General features: G+C 36.0%; 1 protein-coding gene across 1 annotated transcript; it reads right to left on the bottom strand.

The window, feature by feature from the left end:
• Positions 1-73: 73 nt before the first annotated feature.
• Positions 74-16542, bottom strand: elovl2 (ELOVL fatty acid elongase 2). The gene is made up of 8 exons (XM_083530044.1): positions 16411-16542; positions 14723-14786; positions 13547-13734; positions 12128-12205; positions 6818-6989; positions 5848-5972; positions 1344-1478; positions 74-1223 (listed from the first exon to the last, which is right to left on the bottom strand). Exons 1-8 carry the CDS (start codon positions 16426-16428, stop codon positions 1119-1121), a joined length of 885 nt encoding a protein of 294 aa, XP_083386170.1. The 5' UTR covers positions 16429-16542; the 3' UTR covers positions 74-1118.
• Positions 16543-16879: the final 337 nt, after the last annotated feature.

Genomic DNA, 16879 nt, shown 5'->3' with positions numbered 1-16879 from the left:
TACACTTAGATTAAATTCTCAAGTCATAAACATTAAATGCACACTACACCCAAAGTAAAAGAACAGTTAAGCGTTTCTAAATAACATAATATATGAATTTATTATACAATTTACAAATGCATTATTCAAATTAAACTTAGAGTTAAAACAATGTTACAATTGCTTAAGACTATAATTGCTGCAAAATGTTTTGCACTCAATTGTCTATCTGTAAACAGCTGGTAATGTCAACAATGATTAAATTATAATGCATGGACATCAGTGTCAACCCAAACGAGGATTAGTTTAATTTTGAGTCTGGTTCTCAGGGATTTTCTATGCCATCTCAGGGCTTTTCTATGCCATCTTCGCCACTGACTTGTAAAACTGATAAACTTATGAATTGGTAAGAGGACATGAATTGAAAATCAGTATCAGACATGTTGATTACTTCTGCAAGGCACTGTATTTTTTAAGTTTCTGGCAAATGGTCAAATAATCATGCTCCTTTCACAACATGGCATCCAAGCTTTTGTACAAGTTGCTGGAATAGAGAATATATTCTATGTCATTTTGTTTTGGGACAAATCACATTTCCAGCAACAGCAGAAGATTAACAAGATATACAAGAAAAGTAAAACTGCATAAAAAGCAACTTTTTCTTATGTAATAATATAATAATAATGGACTTTAACTGAATGTAGTGCCCTAGGTCTTTGTTTACCATTACTATTCACTATAATATTGTGGCAAACAAATATTAAAATGCTGGCAAAAAATTTGTGAATTGTTTTTTGTATATAATCACCAAATAGTGATAAATCATGAATTAAAGTAATCTAGACTAAAATGTACTTTTAAATGACAACTGATAATGTGATGTAGCTGGGTCTCAATGTATTATTGAAATGAATGCCAAATGCCTAAGCTATTAAGTCTACCAATTTTATACAGAGATACAGTGAAGCCCTAAAGTTCTTAACAATGTCGAAGATTGGTAGGAACAAACAAAAACAAAAGGTTTGAAATCTTACTACATATACAATGCACAAGAAACAGTTATTACAATTAAAGAGGATTATCCCTGCTATTAGATTAGTCATCATGAAATAATAATTTTGAAGAGCCATTATTTGTCATCAGTGCAGCTTATGTTTGGCACCATTAACACAGGATGAGATGCCATTCAGGTTTCTCATCATCTCTCTAGCTTTATCATCTCTGGCTGGCTTTTTTCTGTATGTCTGAAATGTAGTGAAATTAAAGTAAAGGATTAAGTAAATGATGCATTGCATTCACTTACATATATTGAATGTCTAATTAGAATTTTTGGTAATTATACAAAATAGCACTTGTTTTCTTACCTGCATGTAAAAGTTGATGAACAAGATAACAAGTGTAACCATGTAGCTGGACTGAAAAAATAGGCAGCCCAGAGGAAATCCACAGGGGAAAATCAATGCACTTAATGTATGTGTAATAGTTAATATAAACTGTACCTGAAATGAAAACCATGAAAAATGGCATACCATGTTTAGCTTGTACAGTCAGTCATTTTAAACTTTAATCTTTTATGAGCTATTAAATTAAAATAACAAAAAAATGAAATGAAGTAATTAGAAAACAAAGTTATAGAAACATAGTTTACCTCAAATAGACCCTCAATTACAAAATATAACAGTGTTCTGACTCACTATCCTTTTATGGATAGCTGAAATCATTATATTTCAGCATTCCACATACCGTATTTTTCGGACTATAAGCCGCTACTTTTTTCCCACGTTTTGAACCCCGCAGCTTAAACAACGAAGCGGCTAATTTATGAATTTTTCCTGGGTTTTTCCCGGTTTCACAAATTTCAAGCCAAAAAACTGAACCCCATAACATTAGACCAATGAAATTTCCAAACCGAAACGAAAAAACGCACCTCACCTGTGTTCTAAGTTGCACGGCTTCGGGAGAAAAACTTCCACCGGTGTTGATTTTTTAAACGCACGACGATGCCAAAAGATAAACTCCCGAGAGAAATACAGTAGTTGTGAAAGGAAGGAGGAAGACAGTGAACAATGACTTTCTTGGTAGGCTACTGTTTAGATACAAGCCTTTGTAACGCGTTGAGTCAGGGTGAAGGGAGGGCTCGCTAACTCCAGTTGCAAATGAAATCATATAAGCACAGACAGGTTTCTAAAAGCTCTGCTCTTAAAGGAGCCACAACATATTTCACCCGTTACACCGTGTAACAGACACTCTCTTTTGATAAAGCCTGTGTAAAGTTTATTATTTTCAGTGTAGATGTGCGGCTTATACACAAGATGCGACTTATTTATGTAAAAATAAAAATATTAGTAAAATTCAGTGGGTGCTTATACAAGGGTGCGCTTTATAGTCCGGAAATTATGGTAATATTAATATATGAACAATGTATTGACTTTTATAACAAAAAAATATTAATATTGGGCCTTTAATTATCAATCTTTTTCAAATTCTGTATAAATATCTGATTTTGATGACCCACAAAATGCTATTTTCAAACACTGTGGTCATTTTGTATTGACAAAACAGATAGCTGAAACAGTAAAATAATAGTCAGAAAGTCAGAAGTAAAAATAAATATTACTCCTATACCAATAAAAATATTGAGCATCATAACAGCACCAGAAAAATAAAAATCACAAGACATAACAGAAAATGTGAATTAGATGCAAATTAAATGAGGTGAGAAGAAAATGGTAGAACCACTAGTTATAAAACCGCTACTCTCTGCTTTGTAGGTCTAACCGGTTTGATCTTCTTAGTAAAGCACCCACTTAGAAACCCGAAAGGGCCCTGGTTGTAGTAGACTAAGGCACATGAAATTAGCTAGGCCTTAGCTAGTGACACCAACAGCACGACATTTTCAATTTTTGAACAGGCCATCTGTTTCTGCAATACTTTCACCATCTGCCTGTTAAAAAGCTTTGCTGCTAAAGACTTTTACATTTAAGGTATTTGGTAGTTGCCCTTATCCAAAACAACTTAAAATTATCAAATTTCAGCCCTGACAACGTTTGGGATATATATATAGCAAGAGTTTATATTTATGCGAGTGAGTGAAGATCTTAGTGTAAGTGGACTATACCTGCTACACTGCTAAGACTGCTCTGTTAATCAGGTTAAAAAAAATAACTAAGGTATATTAAGGACAGATAACAGTAACCCCCACCCCCCAAACAAAGCAGGGCAACTCTACAGAAACCATGGAGATCTGACCTCCAAGCATGGAGTCATGGTATTCAAATATGCCTTGGCCTGCTTTGCCAAATGGCTCAACACAAGTTAATTAATTCTATGTGTGCATAGATGTAGGGAGTCCAGAGTGTGAGATGTATGTTGGCTTAGGCAACTATATAATTAGTCATTAGTTATTAGTTAATCATTACATAATTAGTCATTAGTTAGGATTGTTAAACTAATGGATTATTCTGACCAATTAGGATGATCTTAAAAGATGCAGCAAACAGTATAAGGATGTCCCCTCATTTGGAAGACAGTAATCCCTGCCTTCAGTTGCTGCCAATTTATGATGAGCAAAGCTCATTCAAAGATCCCTAAAGCAGCCAGACACGAGGTTTCTGATGTATTTTGGGATGTAGAAAAATCCATGGCAAAATCAATGTGATGTTGGGGAAATGTTGTTAAAGTCTTACCACACCACATGTAGGATGCCCTTCTCATGCTTCCCTAGTTTGATCAGCTCCTATATCAATGTTGCCTTCCCACAAGTGAGAAGAATTTTGTTTTTTTAACACATTCCTGATATTATTGTTTGGTTTCTTGGATCCACAGGATATTTAGTATTCCAGAGCAGTTCTTGAGCCACTTGTAGAGATTCTACAGTATTTGGGGTAAAGTGCTACCTTTGCCTTTTTCATGACCTCCATGAAATCATCAAAGTGCATGAGGAAGGAACTATTGATATAGGAGCTAGATATGGGACTGGAAAGCAGCAAAGACCATGGAGACATAAACAAAATTATCAGCAAGAAATCTAATTGTTTGTCCATAGGAGTCATGAAACAATAAGGAGCCCACACCATTCTCTCATTAAACTTTCTGCACATGACCTAGTAAGCAGTCTAGGTTCTGTTTTAACTCTTCCTACATGCCTTTGGGCCAATATTTTTTCTTCCTTTGTTTCACTCCATGTTTTTGCCTCTAGACTAACTATTTAATACCCTTCTCCTTTCCTTTTTCTTGGGACTTTACCTAATAAACTCACGAAAAAAATAGCCTCTGCCCTTCACATACAAGGTGTCCCTAAATGCATAGTTTGGTTTACATCCTTGTATATAACAGGTACTCAAGGATGTTTCTCAGGTCACCTTGTTTGCCTTTTTGCCAACTTGGAATGCCTATTGTAATCTTTCTTCACAAACTTGGCCTAGATTGACTGTGAGGCTGCTAGGTATTTCTCCATGGTGCTCATATGCTTGTGGAATGCATTTGATTGGCATATTTCCTCTTATTGCTTGCTCTCACTAGTGATGGGTTCTTAAACTCTGTGGGTTTTGTTGTTTTTCAGTGGCTTTGGGTCCCAATTGTCTAACCTATGCTTGCACTGGATGTTTTCTGTTGGTTCTTTTTTTGGTGGATTCATAATTCTCTTAACTCACTTTAGTTTGAACCCCATATTTTATACACTATACGGCCAAAAGTTTGCAAACACCATTCATAAGTATGGTATTGCCTTTTGAGCATTGCATTCCACATTTAGTCCCAATTTGCTATTACAATTCCCTCTACTGTTCTGGGAAGATGTTCCACTAGATTTTGGAGTGTGTTTGTGGATATTTGTGCTCATTCAAACACAAGGGTGTAAGTAAAGTCAGATTTTGATGTAGTTAAGGTAAGGAGGCCTGAGGTGCAGTCAGCATTCCAATTCATCCCAAAGGTGTCGATTAGGGTTGAGCTAATAACATTTTTTTATTAGGTCAGAGCTCTATAGCAGGAGATCTCGAATGGATCCCTGCTGGAACAGGTTGGGGTCTCCTAGTTCAAGTAAAGGGAAAATGTCATGCTATTGCATTCAAAGGCCCCCTATACAATTGTGTGCCTTCAGTACTGCAGTAACAGATTGGGAATGAACCACAAATGGCTAGGAAAGTCAGGTGTCCTAAAGTTTTTGTCTATATTATTAGCATTGCTTCACTTTAGCAGTGTTTAGCAGTGCTTCTTACTTAGTAAAAAAAAGCTAAGAACTAAACTATAAACTAAAATAATTTTCTATGGTTCATGTGTTATAAACTGACATTTGGACAATTCCTTCTTTTAAAAAAATTCCTGAAAGAGGCTGTACTTTCCTATACAAATTTTAAGTGATTGTAAATGTTTTGTTTTATACAGAAAATGTATGCATTTATTTTATTTTTTTTTCAATTCATTCATTTGGAATTAATTCTCAACCTTAACTACATCAGTACCTGACTTTACTAACACCCTTGTGTCTAAACTCAAGTCAAGAAGAGATTATTGTCATATCAACCACATATAGATGACGCTGTAACACAGTGAAATGAGAGCACGTTCCTCCAGAACTCTGGTGCTACATAAAAAACATAAAGCTACATAACAGAACGCAGAGCTAAGGACTAAAGTAAGTTGTCCTAGCCACATAAAGTGCATCGTGTGCAACCTAAACTGGGACTAAATGTGTTATGTAATGCTCTAAAAACACATACCATACATATCATGTGTGGTATACATAACATGTGATCATGTGGAAATATATACTTTTGGTAATATAGTGTAGGTGGCCTTAAATAACATTTAAATAATTTTTCATGTACTCAATTGTACATTAAGTGTTTTGTACTGCAATATTGTACTGACCAGCTGGGCCTGTGTAAGATATCGTTTCCACCACAAGTACTTGTGCATAGAGGGAATGGTGGACAAGCTGTAGTATGAATACATTAGCACATGTATGAAGCTGTTCAGAGTGGGTCCAAAGAAACCTGCACATAAACGAGACAGAACATCAGCTGAGTCAATCTAATCTTGAAAACACAAGTTTTATAAATAACGGAATCAGGCAAATATAGTTTAGAATTTCAGTTCAATTAAATAAATTTTTATTTGTATAGCGCTTTTAACAATGAACATTGTCTCAAAGCAGCTTTACACATTGTGGTGATAAAAAATTAAGAAGGATTTATGAAACTGTATATACAATGTGTCTCTCAATGTTTTTTATTCTTCCTTTGATGACTGCTTCATTTCATGTTTGTGCACACCTCATTTACACAATTTAGTTACAATCTTGTTTAGTATTATGGTGTGTTTGCACTGCTGGCTTTTAAGCCTTTATCTAGTCTTTTTTTTTTTTAAAGTTCTATTTTGCTTTTGGTTACTTCTTAACATTATGTGGGAATTCTTTGACTACCTAGATTTGTGACCTACTGCAAAACTTAATTATATACTCTATCTGTGATGTAAATGAGCAACATGTACGTCACAGAAATGTACATAAGGATCCATTTCAGGTCTTCTTGTTTCGTATATTTGTAAATGTGTCTATTTAAACTTGTTTTTAGTCATTAAAGCATTTTTCTTAAAAGGCTTGGCTAAAACAACCCAAAGCAAATGTTTTGAGACATTAGACTTCATAATTAGGAAGCTAAATTATGTTGAGTTGAGTTTACTTAGATTTGAATGCTATAATATTTAGGCCATGCTTAAACATGTGTCAGAAAGAAATCTAATTATTAAATTTCCAATTTATTAGGAACACCAGAGCTCTTGGTCATTTGTGCAATTATTCAGTCAGTCTAGCATGTGGTGGTCATGTGTGCATACTTACTCTGTCCACAGGGAATCCAGTTGAGAACGCACCACCAGATGTTAAACATGGAGGCATGGTGATACACATGCAAGAAGGTGATCTGATTGTTCTTCTTTCTTAGTATGAAGAAGATGGTGTCAAGAAACTCAATCAGCTTAGAGAAGTAGTACCACCACAACACTTTTGCTACCTAATAGTCAGAGAGACAACAGTATTGAATTGCACAAATTATATGAGACCTAAAAAATGACAAAATATTAAATATATTATTGCATATATGGTGAATTTACTATACAAAATACAAACCCGTTTCCAAAAAAATTGGGACACTGTACAAATTGTAAATAAAAACAGAATGCAATGATGTGGAAGTTTAAAATTTGAGGGGCCCAAAGATCACGGGCATTCCAGTATGGTTTTCAGGCCTTGACCCTTATGCACAGAGATTGTTTCAGATTCTCTGAATCTTTGGATGATATTATGCACTGTAGATGATGATAACTTCAAACTCTTTGCAATTTTTCTCTGAGGAACTTCTTTCTGATATTGCTCCACTATTTCTTGCCGCAGCATTGGAGGAATTGGTGATCCTCGGTCTATCTTGACTTCTGAGAGACACTGCCACTCTAAGAGGCTCTTTTTATACCCAATCATGTTGCCAATTGACCTAATAAGTTGCAAAGTGGTCCTTCAGCTGTTCCTTATATGTACATTTAACTTTTCCGGCCTCTTATTGCTTCCTGTCCCAACTTTCTTGGAATGTGTAGCTCTCATGAAATCCAAAATGAGCCAATATTTGGCATGACATTTCAAAATGTCTCACTTTTAACATTCTATATTTTATCTATATTCTATTGTTAATAAAATATATGTTTATGAGATTTGTAATTTATTGCATTCCTTTTTTATTTACAATTTGTACAGTGTCCCAACTTTTTTGGAATCGGGTTTGTACTCATTTGTACAGGTTTGAAAACATATTTATTTAGTCAAGCCTTTTATCAGTATATTTTTTCTTAGGTAAAGGCGCAGGTAAAGGCGCATCTGGAGGAAGCATGGATATAGAGTGTTTGGTAAACTGGGATATTTGTATGCTGTCGTCCCCTCACTCTCACACGTTCATTTAGGTTTGTTGACGGTGGTGTGGTGGGTCGTCTCTTATCCCAGAGATCCCTCATGTTGGTGTTACCTTCTGGTTCTCGCTTTTAGTTATGCTGCCATAGCGAGTCTTGCCGGAGTCCAAACTGCACACTGATATTAACTTTCATAAACAATAAAGACACTAAATAATCCATATCCTTCTCTTCCTGTCACCCCTCTTCTCTCTCTCTCTCTCTCTCTCTCTCTCTCTCTCTCTCTCTCTCTCTCTTCCCACTTCATCCAGGCCTGCCTCTGGATAGTGTTCTGTTAGACTGGAGGCCACTCTTTGCAGCTTGGGACGGTCTCTCATCAACGCCTTGTAAGAACGGGCACTTTTGAGGATGGATTGGACTGTAGTTAATGTCAACAGTCTGCTACATCGACTCAGGACTACTTTTCGCATCTGATCATCATCACTGCACCCCGCAACATCATATATCTGCTATAAATGGACATTCGGTGCAACCCAGATGAGGATGGGTTCCCTCTTGAGTCTGGTTCCTCTCAAGGTTTCTTCCTTATGCCGTCTCGGGGAGTTTTTTCTAGCCACAGTCGCCACCGGCTTTCTCGCCAGGGACAAACTTACTTATAAAGAACATATTCACTTTTAATCACCACATTATCTGTGTAAAGCTGCTTTGAGACAATGTTCATTGTTAAAAGCGCTATACAAAAAAAAAAATTAAATTTAATTGAATTACTCGCACACTATACAAATGACAATTTTTTTTTATATTACATGTACATAAGTATTCAGATCCTTTACTCAGTACTTAACTGAAGTTTGCCAGCAATTACAGTTTCAAGTATTTTGCGGTATGATGAAAAATGCTTGGCACACCAGGATTGGGGGATTTTCTGCCATTCGTCATGGCCAATGCTCTCAAGATGGGTCAGATTGAATGGGGACCATCAGTGGACAGCTTTTTAAGGTCTCTCCAGAGATGTTCAATAAGGTTCATGTGCAGGCCCCAGCTGTGCCATTCTAGGACAATCACAGCGTTGTCCCTAAACCAGACTTGTCCTCTGTTGTATTGGCTGTGTGCTTAGTGTTGTTTGCCTGTTGACATGCTCCCATTAGTTGTCGCCACAGCAGATTATCCATCTCCACACTACCCTGTCCTCTATGTGTGCCGCTATCAAAACCAAATACCTGCATGTTTTTCCTCACCACATCCATAAACCTCCTCCTTGGTCTTTTTTCCTCCTTCCTGGTGGCTCCATTTTCAGCATTCAGCATTACACCAATATACCCCATGTCCCTCCTCACCACAAATCCAAACCATCTAAATCTCTCATTGCTGTTATTTTAATACACTCGTTTCCAATTCTGTTTATCCTCAATGAAAATCTCAGCATCTTCAACTGCGCCACCTTCAGCTCCACCTCCTGTCTTTTAGTCAATGGCACTGTTTTTAAACCAGACATGGGCAAACTACGGCCCACGGGCCACACACGGCCCGTTGGGTTTATTAATCCGGCCTGCCGAACGTGACCAAATTCTATTAAAATAGGTATGGGTAAACATTGTTCAATTCACCTTTCCCCTGTAATGCCCACGTTTCCCCTAATGATGTCGCACTTCAGCTCCATTGACGTTGTTCGCGTGCAATACTCTCTTCTTCTCTTAAGAGAGCTTAATCTGATACTCTTTAAAAACTGCGACAGTTTCTGACAAACACCCCTCTCTATCAAGAGAATTGCCACAACAAAACTTACTCCAGACTTTGATGAACTGGCAAAATAAGGAGTTCAACAACACTGTTCCTACTGAAACTGAACTTGAGTTTTTCTGCTGTGTTTATTGATGCACTGGCAAAAAAAAAAGATCAACAACTTGTTGATCTTTTGGCACTTGATGAAACTGAATTTGCCAAATCTCTAATGTTTTATATATATATATATATATATATATATATATATATATATATATATATATATATATATATATATATATATATATATATATATATAGAGCTTCTTCCCGCAGGTTATTCTGTGTCTAAACCAGAAGATACTCCTATAAGATTTATCATGTTATTCTTAACCTTATTTTCATACTTTTTAGCTATACTCTTCTTCTTCTTCTTCTTCTTCTTCTTTCAGCTTCTCTCACTTTGTCTCCAAAATGTCCTACATGCGCTGTCCCTCTAATAAACTCTTTTCTGATCCTGTCCATCCTCGTCACTCCCAATGTAAACCTTAACATCTTCAGCTCTGCTACCTCCGGCTCCACTCCTGTCATTCTTCTCCACCCTGCCTGCACTCTTTTCTTTACTTCTCTAACACACTCTCCATTACTTTGCACCGTTGACTCAAGGTACCTGAACTCCTCCACCTTCACCACCTCTTCTTCATGCAACCACACCACTCCACTGCCCTCCCTCTCATTCACACACATGTACTCTGTCTTTTATTCCCCTTTTCTCCAGCACGTACCTCCACCTCTCCAGTCTCTTCTCAACCTGCTCCCTACTTTCACCACAAATCACAATATCATCCGCATAGTCCACGGCGACCCCTGCCTGACCTCGTCTGTCAACCTGTCCATCACCACTGCAAACAGGAAAGGGCTCAGAGCTGATCCTTGATGCAGTCCAACCTCCACCTTGAAACAGTGTCGTTCCTACTGCACACTTCACTGCTGTTACACTGTCCTCATACTCATCCACCTATTACTAAATACCTCATCCACCTTTCACTACACCTTAACAATATAAATACATTGAATGGACATTTGGTGCCACCCAGATGAGGATGGTTTCACTTCGAGTCTGGTTCCTCTTAAGGTTTCTTCCTTATACCATCTCAAGGTGTTTTGCCACAATCGCCACTGGCTTGATCATCAGGAATAAACAATTTTAAGGAACTAACTTATAGGCCAACTTACACATTCTTTAATATAACCTTATTACCGCTTTATCTGTGTAAAGCTGCTTTAAGACAATGCCCATAAATAAATAAATAAATTTATATATTAGAAAATAAATAAATAAATAAAGTTAAAACTAAGTTACAGTATAGGGGCCAGGGACATACAGAGGTTTCCCAAGATGGGTTGAACTCGGAACAGGCCTTGCAAAGGTCGATCAGAGAAGTTGAGTCCTCGTGCTGTGTGTCAGTTGCAAAAACTGGTTTCAAAAAACAGAAGCATAAGTGCTGCCAGCATTGCTTTAGTGGTTGCAGAAGTGGAAGGTCTACTTGTCAGTGCTCATACCATAAGCTCTACACTGCAACAATTGGTCCATACAGCAATTTTCCAACATGATAACAACCCCAAACACACCACCAAAATGACAAGGTGATGAAGTGGCCAAGTATGTTTCCAGACCTGAACCCTATTGAGCACCTGTGGGGCATCCTAAAGGGGAAGGTGGAAGAGCGCCATGTGTCTAACATCCAGCAGCTCCTTGATGTCATTATGGAGGAGTGGAAGAGGATCCCAGCAACAACTTGTGCAGCTCAGGTGAATTTCATGCCCAGGAGTATTAAGGCAGTGCTGGATAACAATGGGGCTCACACAAAATACTGACCCTTTGGACACAGTTTTGACATGTTCACTTTTCTTGGCATCTATTTTGACAAAAATGGCTGTATGTTGAGTTTTTTTAAGATTTAAATTAAGAATTTAAATGTTTATATGAAGGGATGATGTACTACTTAAGAACATTTATTTACATCCAGGCACACTGCATTTGCAGTGCATTCAAACCTAAAAATACAAATAGCCACATTTAAACAGAAACATTAAGAGACACTGAAACATTCGGTAAATGAGGATTTGCTAGCATAATGGTAAAGAACAGAGTGAAATCACAATGCCACTTGTTTTGGTACAATGCAAAAACAAAACATTTATTTGCTCTTGTCTGAATAAAACTGGATTCTTCAGTTATTTTCCTGTTTTATATATTTTTTAAAGCACACTAAACTGTTTAGGTAACACTTTTGTAATATCTATGAAAATAGCAAGTACTCTACAACAGATATTGAACATATAAACAGGTTTTTACTACTCTAGTTCATTGTTAGTTTTCTGTATACCAGCCATAAGAACAATCAGATTATTTATACAAATAAGAGTACCTTCTCGTAAAGAAATGCCATGATACAGTTATATACAAAACGTAAAAATTTTTTGCTGATTGGCATTTAAAACTGATGTGAGCTGTAATATATCTCACTTACCCTGATGTCACCCTCCCCTGATTTAAACAGCCCTTGACATTTCAGTTTGTATCCTGCTGACCAGGTTGCTGAAATAAGCTACCGAATTCACACACACACACACACACACACACACACACACACACACACACACACACACACACACACAAACACATGCACAAAAAAATAAAGCATTTTGTTCAGATACTAAAAACTGTTGAACATGAACATTAAAAGTCCAAAAAGGGCAGGAGAAAAGGAACTTAATTTCTTTTTTTTCTATTATAAATCTCTCTCTCCTTTTCCTTTGCATCTGCTATCTGTCCTAAGGTGGCTTGTCTGTGATTGCTTCTTGTGTTACTGTCTTCTTTTTTTTTATATTTTAATAATGTTTCTGACATAATTACACATTTCTGGAAGTCTTGTTCAATGATCCTTGTATAAGGACTATTAGGACCTATTAACCTATTTATCAATGCAGCCAATTAATTAAATAATGCTTAAGCCTACATCAAATATCAAATTACAACCAGATATAACACATATATACGTATATAGTGCATTCGAAAAGTAGTCAGACTTTTCAATTTTATGTTGCAGCCTAATGCAACAACCGTTCAAATTGATTTTGTAATTGAAAAATCATGTCATGAAGTGTGTGAATCGGGGGAAAAGGGCCAAGAACCCAATGGTCACTCTGACTGAGCTCTGCTGATCCTGTGTGAAAATGGGACAACTTCCAGAAGGACAACAGTCATGTTTTAACTGGTTTGACTAAAATATGTTATTTAATATAAAAATATTACTTTTTATATTCAAAAACATTGGATGAAAAAGGATTAGAAATTCATAATTCATCAAAACTGCAACTGGTCAAGGTTGAGGGAAAGCTAAATGGAGCAAAGTACAGATTTCCTCAATATAAACCTGGTCCACAGCCGAAGGTATACCTTCCTAAAGGACAACAACCCTAAGCACACAGCCAACAAAGTAGTGGCTTAGGGACAGCTCTGTGAATGTCCAAGAGTGGCCCAGCCAGATCCCTGACTTGAACCTCTATTGAACATCTCTGGAGAGACCTGAAAGTGGCTGTATACCAATGGTTCAACAGAGTCTTGGGTAAAGGGTCTAAACAAGTATGCATATGTGATATTTTAGTTAATTTAAATATCATTTTTTTACAGACATTTCTAGAATTCTGTTTTCACCACCATTATGGGATACCAAGTATAGATAAGAAAAAAATCTATTTGAATGATTATTGGGTCAGCCTGCAAAATTTTAAAAAGTGAAAGGGGTCTGAATACTTTTTGAATCCATAAATATAATGCAGTTAATATATAATGTATAAATAAATGTATATAATATGTATATGTTTATAAAATGTATAAATGTATATAATATATATTAATTGTACTATTGTTTTATTTATCCTCTTACCTCCACGAGCATATAGAAGGACAGCATAGTGACACTGCAGTTGTACAATAGCAATACATTCTTCAGAGAGTACGCCATCTTGTTTTTCATGTACTTTGGTCCCAAGTAGACTATCAGGAGGTAGATGAAGGTGAGGACCAGAGTGGGAGTGCAGGAGTCCAGCAACAGCCAACCTCGTACTCTTGGATCTACCATCAAACACATACTAATAAATAATTGCATCAGCATTATTTAAAAAGACAAATGTATTTAGCTGTTGTTATTTCAATCACATTGCTATGTACAACTTGACAGACAACAAAACAGAAATACAAAATTACATATTTTACATATTTTTGGAAAGACAAAATATTTTATTGTTCATGTTTTGTTGTCTGGCATTTCATCTGTTTTGCAAGTTCCCACAGTTCTGTTGTACTGTTGACATCTGCAAACTATGTATTTGTATTATATGATTTAACCTAACTGCAAGAGTCTGCCAGGTCCAGACAATATTATAATCTATTTCTATCCTGTCCGCTAACTTTCCACTGTTTGTGTGCTACATTAAATCACGGATGCATTTAAATAACAAGCAGTCATGGTTTTACAAATCATAGAGAAAAGCTTTTATTCAGTAGTATTAATAATGTGAATGATTATATAGGGTTACATAACAGTATGTATTTTGTCAAGAGATTGTTAAACAGTGGCCTGAATTCTTAGATTACTGGAATGTCTACCCAAGACATGCCCAATGAACAACCCAAGACACATTTGTATTCCTCTGTAGTCTAATTCTATTCAAAATTAAGAAAATAAGTATAAATTTGAATTATTCTTTAACACAATCTTAAATGTAATCTTTTTTGGGTTTGGGCCACAATTTACCACAAGAATCATAAGTGGGATTCCACTTAGATTTATTTTATTAATATGGCTCAGATGGCTATATAAACTTTGACACCTATCTTCTTAAAATGTTAAGCTACAGAACCATTTCTGGTTTAATTTGCATGGAAAAAAATTATACCTCAGTTTTTTATGGATAAAGATATTGCAGTGGATATAAATTGACAATATTGAGTGGATGTACTAAATAAGCAAAGGTAAATAAACAATAATTAGAAGTCAGACTGAAAACTATTGCAATGACTAAGAATATAAAGGTAATACAAAGAGAGAAAAATCACAAACCTCTCTCTCCAAATAGTTTATCCACTGCAGAGTTTAACCATTTGTCAATGGTATAGAAATGGTTCTGAAATGCACAAAAAGTTGAAAAGAAATGTGTGGGATTTGCTAATAGGTTTTCTTGAGTCTTTCCATTTTTCAAAAATATGCTTGCCAACAGTGCTCTTTTACTTAAAATAATTACTCAAATAAATTTGTTCAATCTGTTCAGCTTGTTATTTCTAATGAACTGCCTAAATGAATGTTCACACAATCAGCAAAAAAATAATGTTGTATGCACATCATTTTGTCCTTTCTCATTTTACAGATCACAGCCCACTTCTAATATATGTATGTTTGTGAAAGAGAGAAGAGAGATTGATGGAAAGAGAGAAGAACAAAGTCACAGAGTCTCTTAATTGTCCTGTGAGTGGCCATTTTAAAACAGTGCCACATTGTCCTCCTAAGAGCCTCACTGTTCATTGACTGGGCACAATACAAAGTACATGGTGACAAAAGGTGGGTAGGATGGCTTAGTTGGAACAAACAAAAAGGAGGTGGTAATGAACTTTGTAACCCCACTCTATCCAAAGGAATATCCAGAATCCTTTCCAGATCCAGATTTTTTTTTATGCTTTATTTACATATATATACATACAGTGTTTTGCTGTGAAAATTTAAATTGTATAAAAGTCTGGAAGCTCATGATCCTATAACAAGTTTTCAAGTGTGCCATTGTTTGTGGATCCTATATTGGAAACTAAATATAACAATCAGAGTCAGAGATACACTATGATAAGACTTAATGAACAGAAAATGTTTAGATGAAAATATGGACTTTGCTTAATAAAGTGTTTGCTTTGTTTTTTTGTTTTTTGCTTGTAATCAATTTGCCCACTAGGTAATGAATTTAGCAATGTAATTGTGTGCTTTTTTACTTTAGGCTGTGAGTTCTAAAGACTTGTTTTCAAAGCAAAAGCAAATGTTAAAATTCCTGAAAAAAGATTCAGCAATGCATCAAGATTATTTATATTTAGTTGGCGAACATTCATTTGTGGCATTGACTACAAGACAGGAGGTGGAGCTGGAGTTAGCAGAGCTAAAGATATTGAGATTTTCATTGTGAGTGACGAGGATGGACAGGATTAGAAACAAGTTTATTAGAGGGGCCGCACATTGGAGACAAGGTGAGGGAGGCGCGGTTGAGATGGTTTAGACATGTGTAGAGGAGAGACATGGGGTATATCGGTAGGAGAGCGCTGACAGATGGAGTCCCCAGGAAGGAAGAAAAGAGGAAGGCCTAGTGGGAGGTTTATGAATGTGGTGAGGGAAGGCATGCATTTATTTATTCATAAAAGATGGCTTTCAAAGCAAGTAGAAATGTACATTTGAAAATGTAAAGATTTTAATTGTTACATAGGATTACGCCAATTAGCTAGAAAATCCCTTTAAGTCATTAAATATCTTCATCCAGGGACATGCCTAAATAATCACAACTGAATTACATATTAAGTATTATTATTTTTATTACTTATTAATCTGGACTGTGTACAGTCAGTAGGCTATTATGCATGAAATCCACTATTAGGGAAAAAAGTTGTATTACTGGCTAATAAATAATTCGAATAAAAAAATGAAGTAGCAAAGCCGATTCACTACGACAACTAACTACATCTTAAAACGCATGCAATAAGCAAATCGTTGTTTCTTACCTTTTCAGTTAAATACATGGCTAGACTTTCAGTTGTTTTGTACTACAGAGTGATGCGGCTTAATGAACAGACCTTTCTCTGTCTGCGATGGCGGTACTGTGGGGTATTAGGTATGGTGGGCGGGGCGAATGATCCAAAGTTCCGCGTGGTTAGAGGGTACTGGGGCGTTTTAAAACCTGCAGGCTTTTTGCAGGAAATCTGTTTTAAAAATCTGTACATTTTCAAGTAACAATAAATAGGGTGCCAAGCACGGAAATAGCTTGTGACTACACAAGACGAAACATAATTTACTCATTTTGGGAAAAATGAGTATTTTTTCCAAAAGATTTTGCTTTATCATCATAGTATTTAAAACATTTAAATGCACTCGTATAAAATTTAGAATTCATGAATGTCTTTCTGGTTTTTTAGACGATATACCTTAATTAACTTATATAATTTTTTTTTACCTTAACCTGTTGATTATTCA

This window comes from Silurus aristotelis (genome assembly GCF_946808225.1).
Source record: "Silurus aristotelis genome assembly, chromosome: 25".
In the NCBI taxonomy this organism is placed as follows: Eukaryota; Metazoa; Chordata; class Actinopteri; order Siluriformes; family Siluridae; genus Silurus; species Silurus aristotelis.
The sequence above is the reverse complement of the archived record's forward strand: the minus strand, read 5'-3'. Positions and strand labels throughout refer to the sequence as shown.